Source organism: Brachyistius frenatus, unplaced genomic scaffold (assembly GCF_029030835.1).
Source record: "Brachyistius frenatus isolate BFR_SWC_R1_liver_20210118 unplaced genomic scaffold, ASM2903083v1 Contig_88, whole genome shotgun sequence".
NCBI lineage: Eukaryota > Metazoa > Chordata > Actinopteri > Embiotocidae > Brachyistius > Brachyistius frenatus.
In genome coordinates this window covers 1,538,376-1,557,449 of record NW_027210687.1, presented here as the reverse complement: position 1 = coordinate 1,557,449, position 19,074 = coordinate 1,538,376, and the positions used below count along the sequence as shown (strand labels likewise).

General features: G+C 42.5%; 1 protein-coding gene across 1 annotated transcript in view; it reads right to left on the bottom strand.

Annotated features, from left to right (window-relative positions):
* Positions 1 to 235: 235 nt before the first annotated feature.
* cacng3b (calcium channel, voltage-dependent, gamma subunit 3b) overlaps positions 236 to 19,074 on the bottom strand; it is a 28,847-nt gene continuing 10,008 nt past the window's right edge. Inside the window, exons 2-4 of the mRNA XM_069709982.1 lie at positions 7,544 to 7,627; positions 4,909 to 5,049; positions 236 to 1,666 (exon numbers count right to left, since the gene is read on the bottom strand). Coding sequence (XP_069566083.1) covers positions 1,158 to 1,666; positions 4,909 to 5,049; positions 7,544 to 7,627 — 734 coding nt within the window. The 3' untranslated portion in view covers positions 236 to 1,157. The remainder of the gene's footprint in view (positions 1,667 to 4,908; positions 5,050 to 7,543; positions 7,628 to 19,074) is intronic.

The following is a 19,074-nucleotide window of genomic DNA, read 5'->3' as shown; positions in this document are numbered from 1 at the left end:
TCTCTTTAGGTTTTAGGTGAAAAAAAGAAATCAAGAAGTGGCAGAAAAACAGAAGTAAAAGGAAGCACCGATGGATCTAACGTTACCATCTAAAAGAGAGTCATTAGTTTTGCTGAGTCATAGCTTTTCTACCCAGCCTTCAACCGCTGATCTGCAGTCAGCGTTTCCACTCATCAAAACTGCAGGCTTAACAACTGACCTGGGATCAGAGAGTGGGGGGAGGGGCGGGGGGGTGTTACCAGGAATGAGCTCAATTCAGTTTCAGTTCAGGCAGTAATGAAGTGAGCTTCTCCATGATAAAATCAAACAATCAGTATGAAAGGACGATATATACAATATGTATAGAAAATGAGAACTAGTGCCACAAATGTGCTGCCATAAATGGACAAACTGCATCTTTAGTTATTTCTAAATCCAGCTGAACTGAAAATGAATCAATCCTTAAGCTGAGGTTTTAACTTCCTCACTTCTAAAATAGTTTTGCAAGCAGAGAGTCAGCTTGGAGCTCTAAGGCTGTTCCCTTCACTGATCCATCTCTGCTGCTATCCACAAGGTCAGGAGGACAGAGGTCAGAAGGTCAAAGATCACACAAAGTCTGTCACCTCTTTCCTCTTCTCCTCAAATTCACATTATTTTCATTTTTAGGAGAAGTTGCCCCAAACAGGAAACCACTTACGATATGCTTTTAAACTTTTTGTCAATCCTGTTTTTCCCCCTTTGAGTCAATTTATGGACATAAAACTCATGAACATAAATTGAATGTGCCTTCATATATATATATATCTAGCTATATATATATATATATATATATATATATATATAGATACATATATATATAGATATATATATAGATATAGATATATATATATATATAGATATATAAGGAGTTACAGGTGTAACTACAGTGATATGTGGTGAAGTGGAGTTGGGAACAACTTCTCCATCCAAACCAACCCTGCTACACACTGAAACTCTCACAGGGCTCAGGATTCACAGTTCAAAGGCTAAAAGTTCACAGTTCACAGTCAAAGTTTATCAAAACCCCTGTCCCACCCCGTAACCCTGTGTGTCCCCTGCTTCTGCTCGCACTCCCCCTGTATTTCTCATCCTTCTCCTCTTTGATACTCTGATTGGGCGATATGTACAGCCAGCACCTCTCAGACAGGCGTGGTCCTGCGGTTGGGGTCCTTGCTGTAGTCTTTGGTGAGCGTGCTGCTCTGGAGGAACTCCCTCTCTGAATTGAGCAGCCCGCCCATTCCACCGGATTTGGAGCCGGCATTACCGGCCTCTCGTGGGTTCAGCGTGTACATGGGCATCTCGGAGGCGGCGGGGCCCGTGTAGCCACCTTTCCCCAGAGGGGAGGCATCGCGGCTGGGGGCCTCGGAAGACCGCACGCTGGAACGGCGCCGGAAGCGGTAGCGATAGGACGGGATGCGGCTGAAGGCGGACTTCTTGATGAGCTCGGTGCGGGACTTGGCCCGGAGCTTGCGGTGCTTCTCGATGAACATGTGCACAGCCAGCACGCCCACCATTTCTGCCATGATGAAGGAGAGGGCGCCGAAGTAGAAGGACCAGCCGTAGGAGTAGGACTTCTTGCTGTCACTCTGACCCGGGTCGCCAGAGTTGGCTGAGATATAGACAATAATTCCAATGATGTTACTGAGGCCTGGAAGAGAAAGAAAAAGAGATAGAGTTGAAATCAACCTGAAAAAAGAAAAACATAAACAGAAAGTGCTTTTACACCAACTTTGTTTGGTCCAGACCTTCAAACATTTTTAGTTTGGCCGATGCGAATCAGTTTGGACCAAACGACCAAAACATGGCCCAATGAAATGAGTCTTCCATCAAACGGATTCATGGTTTGGTTGGTTTACAGTTGAAAACACTTTCTGCATGGTTCAGATCTTTTGACCAACAACAAGAAGTTGAGGCAGCGTATCATTACTTATTAAAACAATGCAAAAAGAAAAAGTAGAGTATTTAACCATAACGGACGGAGAAATCAAAAGTCAATTTAAAAAATGCTACATTCATTTTCTGAGAGAAAAAAAAGTGCTGCTGCTAACGCCATGAAATGAATCTGTTCATCAAATTTTCTCCATTCAAAAGGCTACTGACTGAATGGACAACATGCTGATGTCAGATGCTCGTCGTCTATAAACCAGTGAACGTCTACTACACGGGCAGTCATGCCAAGTTCGTAAGTGCGCTTGCAAAACTGCAAAGAAAAATGAAAATGAGACAAATTAAAAAAAATAAAAGTGCAACAAAAAGATGATCCTTGATTCAGACTTTCAGGTGTGAAAATGCCGTTAACAGTCTACAGTCATGCTCGCTGCTCCTTGAGGCTGCACTTGTGCATGGCGCTGCTTTGAGCTTAAATGCTGACATTAACACGTTAACAGGCTCTCGTGTTGATTCTTAGCAGGTATCGTGTTAACCACGTTAATGTACCCTGTGTTACACGGAGGACGCACAGTGAATTATAGAAATGTCATGTACAGACAGAGTGGAGCCTGACAGAAACATTGGAGAGAGTCCCGCAGCTGGGCTCCCTTATTCCATATCACTGGTCCAGATTACTGTGTTCATCCAGTGTGCTGGAATCCACAGAATGGGGACAATTAGTCAGCTGTAATTAACCAGAATGAGCCGCACACTATTGTGGTAAATAATTACCAATTTGGCTTCATGAATTCACTACAAAACCCACTGGGACACATCACAGTGAACAGCAATTACAGTCCTTTGTGTGTGTGTGTCAGGAGTGTGAGCAGAAGTGTGTGTTTGTTAAGATGTTATGTATCCACACGGTTCTGCGTGTGTGTATGTGTGTGTGTGTGTGTGTGTGTGTGTGTGTGTGTGTGTGTGTGTGTGTGTTTACACTGTCACCCCCTCCCAGTGCATCACAGTGGCATCATGGTATTCTTGTTGATTGATTAATCAGCTACTGGGTCTCACTTCCACACTTCTGCTCCTCACACGGGCTCTTCTGTGTGCTTTAGACGCCTAATGGTCTCCTCAGCAAATATTTGAATCTTGCATCTCCTCTGCCCGAAGTGTTGCCACGGCGCCACAACTACACATACTCGTAGAAACACACAATTCAGACACAAAAGTCCTCACAGTTATCTCACAAGGAGTGGCCATACTTGGACACGGGATGTAAGTATGATGCCAAACACGAGGTGTAAAATGACCAGGGGTGTCCCGATCCAACGTCAAACATTAGCTTCAGGCCAAAGGCATCTTTTAAATGATTAGCATCGGCTGCTTTGAACCCCATCCTTTGTTTTATGTTCGCTGTCGTACGGGTGTCGTAAACGGAGAGCGCAATTTGTGGCTGAAGCGTCTGCAGTGTGCAACTATTTGAAACAAATCGAAAACAGTTTGTGAGGTAACGGAGCTGCATTCAACACGGCACCTAAAAACGAAACACTCAGAGGAATACAGTGAGTTCACGCAGGTAACTCAGGTAAAGGCTGCTCCCAAGTGACAAACACCGGAGGATACTTTTTAAAAGAAGAGAGACATTTTCTCTGGACGGTGAAAGGGCAAAAAGAAAATGAGAGAGAGGGTGACTGAATTCACTGCTGGAGATGAGCAGTCCGTTGTTGTGGTCGACAACGCAGCGTTTTGACATCTGGACGCTGCATTTCAGACTCTGTTCGACCGGAGCTTTACAACAAGGTCTGTGAACATTTATGAGGTCATTCAGCAAATGTGAGGGTGAACTAGTTTTACTACGATGCTGCACGAAGTGGAATTAATAAGAGCTGCTTATAAAGACATCGTTAAGTTATTTATTTATTTATTGTTGTGATGAAAAACTAATGAAAAGCAATGCAGCACCAACTGGGAATTGAGATAAGAGGGACATAAACATATCTAGTTTATTTACTTTATTTGGTAAAATAATATAGAACTTTTTAAAAAGCATGAAGGGAAAACTTGGATGCAGTCCTTTTTTTTCCCCCTTAATGCACATGCAGAGCTATTCAGAGCATACACATTGGATTGGCTTGAGTAACTTTAATGTAGTTGAAGTTTGCACTGTGCAGCTATATCATCGAGGAAAATACAAGAATCAGATTGGCACTAAATCAGAAAAGACTCAAGATTAAATGACACAAATTGGGGGCAAAAATAAACTTGATCGGGGCATCCCTAGAAATGACCTGTTAGGAAATGCAATGTGTCGGATTAACATTGAAGAAACCTTGAGTCCATTTGGTCGAAGACAGAATACAGGATCTACTTTATGAACATACGATGCACCGATGACTGATAACTGCTAAACCTCCACCCTTAAAAACGACAAAGGAGACCATAGGACCTTTTCCACTTCTCCGTTGCCATAGCAACACTGCATAAAACTACGGTGGCGTCATCCTTAACGTGACACACGCACTCGCTGGATCTTTGACAACCAAACAGACGAATGTCGGCGCCTCCTCATTTGACCTCAGGGCTGTTTTGTGGTTTGTCATATAAGTCGTCCAGTGACTCATTAACAGGGGAGCGTTTGTGGAGGATGTTCTGTGTTGTGCACGCAGTGACGCAGTGACTGTGACGATTCAGTGGTCTGCAGTTTTTGCCCGTCACTTTTTGGTATTGCGTCAGCTCGCTTGGAACCTCGATGGAGGTGCTTACAAAAAAATAGAGTCAGATACAAGGTACTATCCACAACTTTTGCCCCGCGGAAATGAAAAAAATAAAAATAAAGCAGAGCCGAGGTGGTACTGGCAGTGGAAAACAGGCTTAATTCACACACACACACACACACACACACACACACACACACACACACACACACACACACACACACACACACACACACACACACACACACACACACACACACACACACACACACACTGACAGACCCTTGCATAGAGTCTGACTAACCTGCAGACACGAAGAAGATCCCTGCGCTCAGGATGACGTTGTGTCGGCTCCGGTAAAACTCACTGGCGGCCACACAGAGGCCCCCCAGGAACAGCAGTCCCACACTCATGATGGGGAAGATACTGGAGGCACGAACCGCACCTGTAAACACACACATGAAGAAGAGCTGAAACCCGTTCAGAACTGAAAGCTACAAATCCTTTTGAGCTGTGTTAAGCCGTTGCCTTTAAATTTCAGAGTGAAATTAACGAAGGATAATTTGTGTTGGAAGTGCAGAATGACAACAGCGCCGATGCCAGCTCTTGAACATCACAGTCTTTGTTTCATTTCAGACCCGCTGCGCTGGAGGACGGAGCCAAAAACGACCAAAAATGTGCCACTTTACACATAAACAGGAGACACACATGGGCCAGTGTGCTGCTGCATGCTTGACTGGGTCTGAATCCAGAACATGTTAAAAGCCTTCAGAGGCCTCGACAGAGGGAGCGGGAGAGGGAAGGATGGATGGAGAAGTAAAAGATGGACAAAAACCAAGACAGATGGAGAGTCACACTGACATATGCAAGGCAAAAATAATGAATAGCAGAGACGATGAATATGAAAGCGAGGCTGCAGTAGGAGTGAAATATTTGTCAGAGCCCCATATGTCTGCATGATGCGATAACATATTGAAGAGTATTTGCAGAGGAGAACTGATTTGTGTGGTATTTTTCGACATGTGTGTATCTTTGTAAAAATTTGTTTAAATTAACAAGACAATTTTTTTTTTCTCTTCATGTTTCTGTTTTCTTGCCATGACTGACAGCTGCAGTGACTGAGCGTACAAGCCCCGCCCCCCTGGCCCACACCCCTGGGCTGTATGAAATGCCGGTCACTAGGTCCCTGCTCCTCATTGGCTGGCCAGCTCCGAGGCCTGTGATCTAATTGGCTGCCTCTGGGGATATTGCTCTGTGTTCAGTGAAGCAATGAAAACGAGGCACAGGCTGAATCCATTTTCCCTCTTTTTTTTTGATGCTGTTTTCTTGCTGCGTCCATCTTTACTCTTCGTTTACAGTGAGAGAAAAAAACAGCGCTCCCTCCTCTGTGCTTTCTACCAAATCCCCTCTCGCTATCTATGTGGCTGCTTCCTTTTTACTTCTGTCCTCATGTTATCTGCAAATAACAAGGTTTTCCCTCTTTTTCCCTTTTTCACTTTCTCATCATGGGATTTTTTTCCCCGTTCATTTATCTTAGGTATGTACTGATAAAAACCCTCTATTTAAGTCTCTTGTTCTCTGCATTATACCTTCTGTGTCCATTTATTTCCCGTCTATACAAATACAAACAGGTCTCTCACCTTCCTATCCAGATGTTACATTCACTTAAACATCATACTGTTTTCTATCCACCCCATCTGCTTTGTTTTCCTCTTCACTAGTCAAAGCTTCTATGGGTTACGGTTCCTCCATTCAGTCCAGGTTAATTAAGTGCTGATCTGTTGAATGAATTAAAGCAACATTTGTAGGAAAAGCATGACAAGAAAAAAATTGATACCACTCTCACGATAGGACGGCTGTCGAGCTGTAATGACTGTAACTGTAATTATGTAGCTTCAGCCAGCAGCTGGTTAGCTTAGCATTAAGACTGGAAAGGAGAACAAATCTGTGGGCCGGCACCTCCGGAGGTCACTAACAGACATCTTTCATGGCAGATGTTTTGTCATGTCATATCACACGAGTAGTTGATAACATGAACGTGTGCCAGCTCATTGGCAACGGATACTGGGACGCTTACATGAAACAAAACCATTATTGTTGTTACATCCGTGCTTTTTAGTAACGACTAGTTTAAATGTCTGCTGTGAAAAAGTTCTGTTAACAGGTTACATGTAGGGCTATCACAGCCGTGAAGTTTTAGTTGGCGATTAGTTGTCATACACATCATTTTGGTTCATGATTTAATGGTCTTGTTCTGTTCATTTTATGCCACTATTATTTTTAATTCTAGTTATACTCTTTATGAAGAAAAAGAGACATTTATTGGCAACTGAAGTCATTATGTTATGTTAATGTCAATAGATGCTTATCAAAATGCAGTTACTTGAATATTATAAGTTAAGCGCCCTGAAAAAAATACCTTTTTACTCATGTGCCATTAAACCACAGAAGAAGAAGGCGCAGCGAGAAGAAATTATTAAAAGAGCGCCTGCCAAACCTTTATGGCTTATATTGGCTTATTGTACTGTCAGGAGTACATAGATTAATGTTTTAATGTCATCACGTGTATGATGCAGCACTTGAATGAAGGCCCAGCATGAATTATTATTTTCTTCTTTGACTTGGAATTCTGCAAAACACAAGAGATATTGCAATACATCGTGAGACGTTAATTTCCAGCCTTTCTCTCAGAGCACTAACCCTAACAGAGAAGCTCACTTAAGGATGTACTCCCTCTTGTGGCATAAGGGGACAACAACTCGTCTTCATATATTATGTACGATGCCAGTGCAGCACTCTTTGCTAACACATGACACGTGACATACCTCTAATCCGGTGTTTTAATCATTGCTCGTCGTTCCAGACTGACAGGACAACACGTGTATTGGATTGTGCGTATGCATGTGGTCACATTGCTCCCGTGTTCATGTCAAACTTACGGAGGAGGTATTCAGCAGCGTCTGCTTCGTAGTCCGCGTCCTCTGGGAAGTGATCAATCTTCTTACACACACCTCTAAATGTTCCTGCAGAGGAGAAACACATCAGTTCACATCTTTATTCTTCTGGAAGAGAAAATTCACAGCAAGTGGAATACAAGTTATCTTCCTTACACACACACACACACACACACACACACACACACACACACACACACACACACACACACACACACACACACACACACACACACACACACACACACACACACACACACACACACACACACACACACACACACACTGGATTCCATGCTTATTTACAAGTGTGAACCAATAGCAGTAGTATCGCCCAGTTATGTCACGTTGTGTTAAGTCTGGAATAAAACCTCAGAGTATTTTACTGATGCATTCACTGTCAGTGAATCAAAATGGGCCTCAGCTAAATGCATTAAATGTAAAATCCTCCATCATGGAAGCAGAAGCTCGTACCTCTCCTGATCAGGTACAACTGCAATAATAAACTCAATCTGTTATGTTGTTGATTTAAAAAAAAAATAAAAAGGATAAATATAATCATGAAAATGTTCGGTTGTCATTTACTCATCTTCTCCTGTGATTGTACCGCATCAAATCATACATTTAAGGAGATCTGACATGACAATATATACATAATAGAAGAAGTAGCAGAGAGGGAGAGAAAGACAGATGACAGATGATGCAGGACAGAGCTGTAGCCTTCAGGCGATGTATGGGAAACACTCATGAAAAGCCTTATCACACACACACACACACACACACACACACACACACACACACACACACACACACACACACACACACACACACACACACACACACACACACACACACACACACACACACACACACACACACACACGCAAAATTATACACACAGCCACTAAACTACGAACATCGAGTGTTTACACACACAAACCGATCTCATTAAAATGATACATGAACACTATCAATCATGCATGTAAGTAAAAGCCTTCTGTATCTCGATTGTTTATACAAGTGTGTGTTGGTTGGTGTGTAACTGTGAGTGAGTGTGTGTGTTTGTGTCGTATTGACCAGAATGCAGTCTCCTACGAGTGTGCCGTGTGGTGTCATGCAGAGAGTGACTCATCCTCCTTAACGTGCACACACACGCACACACACACACACACACACACACACACACACACACACACACACACACACACACACACACACACACACACACACACACACACACACACACACACACACACACACACACACACACACACACATTCACCAGCATCCCTCGTGCGTGTGGAGTTGTGTTCGTGTGTGCCGTGCACGTGTGTGACTCCACAGCGTGTAGCCTCCTTCCCACCCAGCTTTCAGTCCCATTCACACATGGTCAACACCACGGGGGCTCTGAAAGAGAGCGGGCCTGCAGGGGGGGGAGGGGGTGTGAAGGGGAAGAGCAGAGAAAGGGAGATGAAGAAGGATGAAGAGAGAGGAAGTGCTGGTTGAAAGAGGTTTGGTGGTAAAACGGCACGGGCGAATTAGAGAGAAATGGGAGGATAGAGGCTGGCAACGAACAAATGAACGACTCCACCTAATTGCTTCTTTGCACATGAAGAGGCTCTTTCCAGCACCCACACTCACAAAATCATTCATAAATTGATTCATGCAGTCATGGATAGAAACTAACATCTGAGTGAGCCAATGATCGACAAAAGATCTTTTATATATCTAGATCTAATAAATAATCTGTAACATATTCATATCAATCAAAGTCTGTTTTGCTTCACTTTTGCACACATAGATGCATCACTAAATCAACGAGTAAACACAAGTATGTATGTACTATCACCTTTGCACACGCTGTTAATCCACGGCCCTTTCATTTTTCCATCAATGACTTTCTTCTTCTTGGTTGAAAGTGCAACCACCCATGATCAGAAATGAATATTTTAAACATGAATTCATGTGTGGACGCTTGATTTTCTCACTGTGTTCCTGCACGAGATTTAAAAATTGTCCGGATAGTTGCACACTGAAAGCTGTTTCCTCCCTTTTTATTCTCTGTTGAGCGCCGGGTACCGAAATATGATACTTTTAGGGCACCGACTGAATTACTTCTGGACTATCTAGTATCAACAAAATGCCTTGTCAGTCGGCACAAAATTTTGATGCCTAGGCTACATTCACACGGAGACCTTTTTGTTTTAAAAGCATAACTCGTGCTCCATCCACACTTAGCCTTGACTTGGGCAGCCTGCCCATACAGATAAAATCACTTGATTTCAATGTAGGTGAGTAAATCTTACATTAGAGCGCCTTATTTCACTCTCTTCAAACATGTTTTTGTAACTATTTGGATAGTTGGTCATCAATTATACAATGGGAAACTATTTGGAAACTGGAAAACCGGAACCAAAATGAGAAAATAAATTTAGTCAGAATTTGTATATTTTGTTTACCTTAGTTTTCTAAGACACTAAACAATATCTTTGAGTGTAAACGAATTGTTTGGTAGATAAAATGCAACATTTGAAGACATGAAAAGAAGGTCTGAGAGCTTGAAAGGACAAGAATCAAGAAAATAATGAACAGCCGGATTAACAGACAGATCATGGAGATGACATCACAAACTGAGGACACATGAAAGAATGAGCAACAAACGGCCAACAAACAACATGAATAGACAAAAACCATCGTTTCTATACTGTAGAAGTTCATCCTCTGAAAAAGTTCCTGAAACTACCACTAATAATAAAGAAGTAAATAAGGGTCTGATTTCAGATGAGGACTAATACACATGTAAACCAGCAGCAGAATGGTGCATGTGGGATTGAATTAAAAATGCCCGTGCTCTCTGTAATGAAGGACCACGTCACACACTCCTGTGGTGTGACTCATCGTGGCAGCTGGGAATTGGGAAAGTTCCCATTTGGAAACGTCCCACCGTTGAGAGTGTTCACAAACAGGCTACATGGCAGCCCTCAGAAAATGTGCTCTGCAGTCAGATTACAGAAAAGGGACAAACAACCTCGTCATCATCCAAATAGGGTCAACTTTATTTACACACATGTTCATGAAAAACTGCTGTTTTTAACATTTAGCACAGCTCGCAAACCAGATAGTTAAGTACGTTTCTTTCTTTCACCACACACGCTGTCAAGTAAAGTCATGTTGAACCTTTTTCTCTGAGCTTTCAGAAACTTTCCTAGTAGGATATTCCCGGTTCAACAAGCGCTCAAGTGTATTTTTCCACTCTGAGGTCTAAACTTTCCAACTTCCCAGTTGCTCATGAACGCAGCGTCGGTGATGTGTTTTTGGACAACAATGGGGGATTAGCTGTGTGACGGTATTGATGCAAAAAGAAAAACACAGGAAGCCTTTCTCTTTTAATGTGGCCCAGGCTAATTGGATGATACAGTGTAAGTGGAGTCACAGGAGGTAACTGGAGCCTGAGCTGTTGCTGTTGCGGGCATCAAGGTGTAAAGCATCATCAATCAGAGCCGCCTTGTGTCGGGCGGCTGGGAAATTCATTATACCTCCTGCCTTTTAAATGAACAGATTTGTATCGAACCGTTTTGATGTATAGAGCACCAAACGGCCTCACACAATGAAATACGCATGAAGCGACACACACACACACACACACACACACACACACACACACACACACACACACACACACACACACACACACACACACACACACACACACACACACACACACACACACACACACACTTATGAACATAGTGAATGGGGAGGAAGGAACACAGAGATAGATGACTGCCTTTATTTCTCTCCGTGGCAGAGAATCTAAATCACAACTGAATAAACACAGTTAAAAGCAGACAAATGCAAACACACACACACACACACACACACACACACACACACACACACACACACACACACACACACACACACACACACACACACACACACACACACACACACACACACACACACACACACACACACACACACAAACACACACTGCCTGCTTGCACAAATGTGCATCCACAATAAAACACACCTCTGTGTGTACTTTTTTTAGAGAAAGACGTCAGCTAAAAATAACCTGAACATCCACCCACACACAAACACACACAAACACACACACAGACAGACACACACACACACACACACACACAGACAGACACACACACAGACACACACACAGACAGACACACACACAGACACACACACTGTCGTTAAAGCTGGTGTGGTGTGTTGGACCTCCAGGTCAGTGTGCTCATCATGATGATGTGTGAGTAACAAACAGCGCACTAGAAATCTTTAAGCTTCAACACACACAGATACAAACACACTGTCAGGAGGGAGGATGTTATTGATATGTCCCCTGTAATATAAATTCCATTAACTAAAAAAATGTACCTCCAAAACAAGCACACTGTTAAAGTCCTGGGATTAATAGTGAGCCACATTGTTTGCTGAATTGAGATAAATACGAAAATAAATTCCGTCACTATTGTCCAACCCCTAGCGGCCCTCGGTGGTATTGCACTTTAAGGCAGTTTAAAGTTGTCAGGTTGCTGAGATGGTTGTAAGAATTTCAGGATCAGAGCCAATCAGAGGCAGTCGAGGGGCGGGTCTTTGAAAAATGCAGGTGGGATAAACAAGGCAATCAAACACATGATGTATAACTTTTACATATGTCACAATAGGCTTTGCACCGGACGCAATATTACATTTTTTGACATGGAAAGCAAAAGGTGACCCTACTGAATATTCCAGCCATTCACTTCCATTATAAGAGTAGAGCAGGTAGTTCCAGCACTCCTGACCTGGTCACCACTGGCCAGGTAACATCTCTGCTGTGGGTTGAAGTATCACATTAACTTTGGGATCGGCAATATGATTGCTGCTTTCGTTGTGTGGACCACTGCCCTCAGCTGGGGTCTTTATTGTTTTTTTATACCCATCTTTATTCATGAGCTGCTTTCTGGCTAAACAAACAACTCAATGGAAAAAAATTCAACGAGCAACACTACTTAGCTAGCAAGGCACCTCGACTGTATAAGGACTTATTCAAAATGACTTTGCAAAGTTCAAACGCAATACATAAATCGTGACAGCGAACAACCAACAGTGCTGACCATGGTTCTGAAACAACAACGCTATATTTCAGCTTGATTGAATGCTGCTTACAGAAGGAAAATAGACTGAATCAAATTACAAGCTTCATATATTTTATGGGGGAATTAAACATTTGAAATTTATGCACTGAGGCTACATCATGCAGGTGAAAAGTATTAGAATGATCTGTTCTGTGTTCAGACTCTGTAAAAATGCATCAATCCAGCAGCAGCAAAAAGCAAAAGGATTTCCTCGTGTCTGGGTTATTGTGGTATTTGAAATGATGAATTGTCTCTTTATTTGTCCTCTAAAACAAACCTGAATATTTTCTGAAGCAGTTAAAATTTTGATAAGTGTTAAATATTTTTGTGGAGGTTTATGCAGCAGCTTTTAGATGAACTGCTTCTTTCGGGATATCATAGCTCGTTGGTTTCTGTTTGGGTCACAGTGTGCTAACGTTCGGCTTCCTGGTGATACGGAACTGCTTTAAAAGATTTATGTCGGTGGGAACAAATGAACCGAGTGCCTCAGATGGAAAGTAAGTCAGACAGACGCAAACTTAAAATGTAGTTTGTTAGATTCGAAAATAACAAAACCACAGAATCACCAGCTTTATTCGTTAACACGTTTCCTGTTTTGCTGTTGTATTAAGAGGCATCGATACTGTACCTTCATCAAGGGGATGTGTGTTTCTGAGCACGTTTGTCTCACTGGCTGTAACTCAAATAATTTCACTTCCTTCACTGATTTTATTTAAATCTGGCAGGAAGTTAATCCAAAGCTTAAGAAATGAAATAATTGGTTTTGCAGCTGATCCAGGATTTTTTTTTTGAAGGACTTCTTCACACAGATAGATTTTCCATGATTTCCCAGCGTGTTTGCATACATAGATACAGCTGAGTTCTCTTAACATGATTGATTGGATCTTTGGCTGAGGTGTGCACTTTCCAGTTGTGCGTATCCATGTTTTTTTTATTATTATTCTTGCTTTATTGTTCAGCTCAGGTGGGCTGCAGCCCATCACAGCAGGCAATGAACGAGTAGTAAGGAAACAACTTGGACAAGCTCCCAACTTATCAGAGGATAAATATGGATCATAGAGAAATCTAAATAAAAATGATTTGAAGAAAATAGTCACGAAGGACCAAGTGCTGTCTAACAGTCGAGATCTGGATCACTGTCAGTCCAATGCACTTTCCTACTACTGTAGCCAAAACAGTGTGTGTGTGTGTGTGTGTGTGTGTGTGTGTGTGTGTGTGTGTGTGTGTGTGTGTGTGTGTTTTGGTGAGCTTCCTTCAAATACTGTATCAGTGAGTCACTAGCTGTCACACAGACTTATGTCAAGTGTCACAACCAGCCTATGATCCAACACCCCTTCAATGCGCACCCGCGCGCACACACACGCACGCACGCACGCACGCACGCACGCACGCACGCACACACACACACACACACACACACACACACACACACACACACACACACACACTTACTTGTTGGAGAGTTGGACAACCCTGTTTCATGAACTAAAAAGCTGTAACTTGGACTACATCGCCCATCTCACTTTTGTTCTTTCCTCTTTGACTGACTTCCAACCTTTGACGTATCTTCACTCAGTGTCTCCAAATCCTTTCGCCTGTTGCTGTCACCCTCTCAATCTAATTCAGACTGATTATGCTGCTGCCCTCAACCTCAACAATGTTAGCCCTCCAGTTTACGATGGCGGAGAAAGACAGAAGAAAAAGGGGGATAAAGTATTTTAGGAGAAGTTTTCATTTCTCTCATTGTTTCCTTTTGGATTTTTTTTTTTTTTTTTTTTTTTACAATAAAAGGAGAATGAATGGTGGCACCTACAGAAATCCAATGCACTCAAGTGGCTGGTTAAATCAAAACCGCTCAAAATGGGCTCAACGCATATTATTAATTAATGTAAATCCATATTTCCTCCAAAAGAAAATCTTACTGTCTGTGTTACAACATTTAATAAAACCATTAAAACAAGCACATAAATGTCTCACTCAGGATAGGAAGGTGCTCTATAGTTTTATTTTAGTTTTTGTTTGCATTTCATTGCTTTAATAGTTTTTTTTTTATTCCAACCAGAAAACATCCACATCTCTCCATGGAGGCTTAACGATGAGTATTTGAGTTAAAATGCCTTATATTGATGCAACAAAAACATCCATCCATCCATTCATTATCTATACCCGCTTTATCCTGAACAGGGTCACGGGGGGGCTGGAGCCTATCCCAGCTCACTTTGGTACACCCTGGGCAGCCTATCGCATTTTATTACAAACTATTCACCATAGCAGAGCTTCTTGCGGCAGCTGAGGCCTCCTGAAACTTCAGCGAGCAGCCATGTCACTCATACTGAAGGACAGCGATCGATCAAAGCGCAGCTCCTAATGGCCACTTTGATTATTCTACGTGCGCAGCAAAAAGTTCAACTCTATCAGCTGCATGTTGGATAATGTCCTTTTAATATCATCTGACCTTATCAGATGGTTTATGAAATAATGAGACGACATGTTCAGTTTGCTTAACAGTTTGTTTTGGCACTGAAGGACATTCTGGCCCAGATATGCATCTGTCAGGCTTTGTGTGTCTTTGAATTGTAGCAATCAGTTCCCAACAAATACTGAGTAGTATTTTGGCGTAATGTTTCCATCCCTATATTAAACATAATGTCTGTTTTGTGTAGATGATATTAACATTTAAAAACTTACGTAATTTCTACAACTACTGTAACTCTATCAAATGTGCAGAAATGCCTCAGACAGATGCCTTTTCAGCTGTCTGTGTATAAATTTGAATACCTCAGGATAACTGGAACATCCCTTGTAAACAAATTTCCCTCAAACATCGGGATCTGCTCCCACTGTTGCGACGCTGCAGAATAAATACAGTTAAGAGGAGCCTTATGCCAAAGCTTTTACGTTTCAACAGCTTACTTTCATTTCAGTAAACAATGAGGAGAGTTTGTTTCCTTCTAATCCACCAGAGGTCTGAGCAGAGCATGGATTCACTTCTGTAGCTTGATTTGAGTCCTATCTGCTCTTTTGTCAATTTCACACACATATAACTCTTTGATCCTTGCAAGCATTTATGATCATAAGCAACAACACGCATTCATTTGAACATACAGTAGCACTGACATACAAGCTCATTTGTGACTGGTTGTGTGTCTCTAAGGACACGCATGTGTGTGTTCTTGGGCTGCCGAGTGTGAATGTGTGTGGTGTGTGGTTCAAATACACAAACTGTGGTTGTTGTGTCGTCTTTTTTAGTCTAATCAACAACAAACTAACGAACCCACACTAATGACATAAGACACACAAGAAAACATACATTGACACAAACTACTTTTCTCACACACACACACACACACACACACACACACACACACACACACACACACACACACACACACACACACACACACACACACACACACACACACACACACACACACACACACACACACACACACACACACACACACACACACAGTGGGAACATCTATTAGGAGACATTTGCCTCTCAAAGGTCAGGATTGCCCGAGGGCAGCTGCAACCATAGCCACAGCAATGCATTATGGGACACAGCAAATGGAGATGGGAGTCCAGTATGTGCAATATTGTCTGCCTGCGTGTGTCTTATCTGAACCTTGTGGTCTAGTTTCTCCTGCTAAGCCTCGTTTGCTGCTGCTGTCACTTACGTATGAACACGCCAGAACATAAACATAAAGTGAGATAAGGGACCGATAATAGTAATAATTATAGTAAATAGATGAACTGAGCTTGTTACAGATGCAGGTCTTGCATCTCATTATCAGATGATATCCTTGTTTTATAACTCTGCAGTTAATATTTCAACATTTCACATAAAATACGCTGCATCGGTCTCATTCTTCATGTGAAATTACAGGCAAGTAATGTGGTAGGCATACTAAACACGATAAAAACTCCCCTCCAAAAAATGCTGCCTCAAAACAAGGTCAAAAAGGAGACAAACACAAACTGCACTATGAGTCCAGATATGCCCCATGACTGTGACAAACTAGCCATGAGGTGCCAGATGTTTGTCCTTGATCGCAGACTCTCTCGCACACAAACACTGAATTCAGTTCAGAGGACCCAGAAGCACGACTGGTGAAACAAGGCAGTGAAAGCAAATTGCGAGTTTATCTTGCAAAGAGATGAAGTTTACATAAACCAGGCAGGCGAATCAGAGACAGGGAGCAGGAAGAGGCAAGAACTCACATCAGAGGCAAGATTCAAAGACAAAAACTGACTCCTGGAAAGAAGTGGCACAAAAAAGCAATGTAGAAAGAGAAATGTTTAATTCCAAATATCTCCACTTCACCGTTCCTGCAGACCCATTGACCTTGGAGGTGTGTGTCTGAGGTCAAAACCCACAACCCATCTATTGTAACAGACTTCTAGAGAGTTGGCTCAGGGTGCAGACTTCACAAGACTTTAACAAATTAATTACCCACAATTCTTTGCGATACAGCCATGACGTTGTAGGTTTTTCAATTGACAAAATTACAATGTGAAACTCAAACTAACCGGATCAAATGTGTAACAAAACATGAACCTTTTCCTGGACTTTCAGGTGTGAAAACGCCACTCGGTCGAAGGGAGCAAAGCAACCACTGAAAACCAAAACCATGACAGGGGGGATACATTATCTTCTGCTACTAAAAAGCGTCAGGCCACAAAACATGATGGAAAAATTACTACCGAAGGCAATTTTAACTTGGACAAATTGAAATTTTGACCTTATGATGGCACAAGATGGAAAAGTTAGGGGATCACCAAAGTAATTTGTCACATTATCTAGAAACCCTGAATGTCTAGAATATTTCACGTCATTCCAACCGGTGGTTCTTGAGTATTTAAATCTAGATGGAACAAAAATAAACCGACCAACCAATAAACAGACTTCTTCATGTCTGCAGAGCACACGAGCTCCTGAAACATAAACATAGATCCTTTTCGACAGCTGAACAAATGACCAGTGCTGTAGTTTGTGTGTGTGTGTGTGTGTGTGTGTGGGGGGGGGCAGCCTCAGTCCCAGGCGAGCTGTCCCCAATCAGTTGGCATGTAGTCCAAAAGCTGCATGTGAGGGGTCTGTGTAAACCCGGCCACATGCACACACAAACACATGCGCTCAAAATTTAAATGGCTTTGTCAACGAGATAACAGAAATGGAGGGAGTGAGCAAGGGCCAAGAAAGAAAGTTGAAAAGCAGAGCAAATTGGACCGCTTGTTTCCTCAGAGCGCCTCTGACAGCTCAGTCTGGGTGACTGTGCCGCTTTCTCTCTCACTCCCCTCCTCTCTGGGTCTCTACCTCTCTCACTCTCTCTGATTACCTCTTCGCAGGCGAAGGAGGGAGAAGCCGGGAGAGGAGAGGAAGAGGCTAGTTTCCACGGTGATGGCTGATGAAAGAGAACGAGGCAGGTTCTGCTCGGTTGCACACCTCTTTCTCTCTCCCCCCACCCGCCCCCCTCCTCGCCTCCCCCCCTTCCTCAGTCTGTTCTTCTCTCGCTCGGCCATTCTCCAAAACATCTCACTGTTCCTGTTTCACCCCCCTCCCATCCCCCCCACCCCGCCCCCCCCCACACACACACTCCACCTCATTTTACTCACATCGACAAAACATCCATTCATCCCATTCCAGTCTCCCCTTCATCTTCTCTCGTCTTCCATCACTGTCATGCTTGTTTCAGACATCCTTCCTCACCAAAAGGCCAAAAGTATTTAGACACAAGTACATTACACCTTTACAGTGATCAACCACAACATTTAAACCACTGACAGCTGAAGCATAAAGTATAATACAACACCCCAGCAAATATCCCCTTCATAAGGATGCGACTGTTGATGAACTGCACAGGATATTACTCGAAAGGGATCCTAATATTTTAGCAGGACCTTCAATTACAGCCTCCAAGATGAAAATGAAAATAAATCAATACATCTCTCAAATAGAATGAATAACAACTAAACATTGTAATTGTTATAAAGGGAAGAATTACTGTTGGGCCTTTTAATGCTTCACCTGTCAGTGGTTTTAATGTTATGGCTGATTGGAGTATGTTAAACCAAGAGTGTTAACGCGCTCAATTCTCTTGAAGGGAAACTGAGGAGCCTCCAAAAATTGTATAAATCTGCACTTGAAGTCACCCTCCACTAATAAAATGCTTCTTCTCTAGGATGTTTGACCTTCACTGTACAGAAGGATAATGCTTAGAGTTCGACACTAGAAGTCTACATCCGGAGAATATATGAAATACACTAAATTCAATAAAATAATGAACAGACTTCTGAGTGTCTACTGCACTGCATAATAAACATGATTTCTACAAGTGAATACAAAATGAACAAATACAGCAGCTTTCTGCAGATATA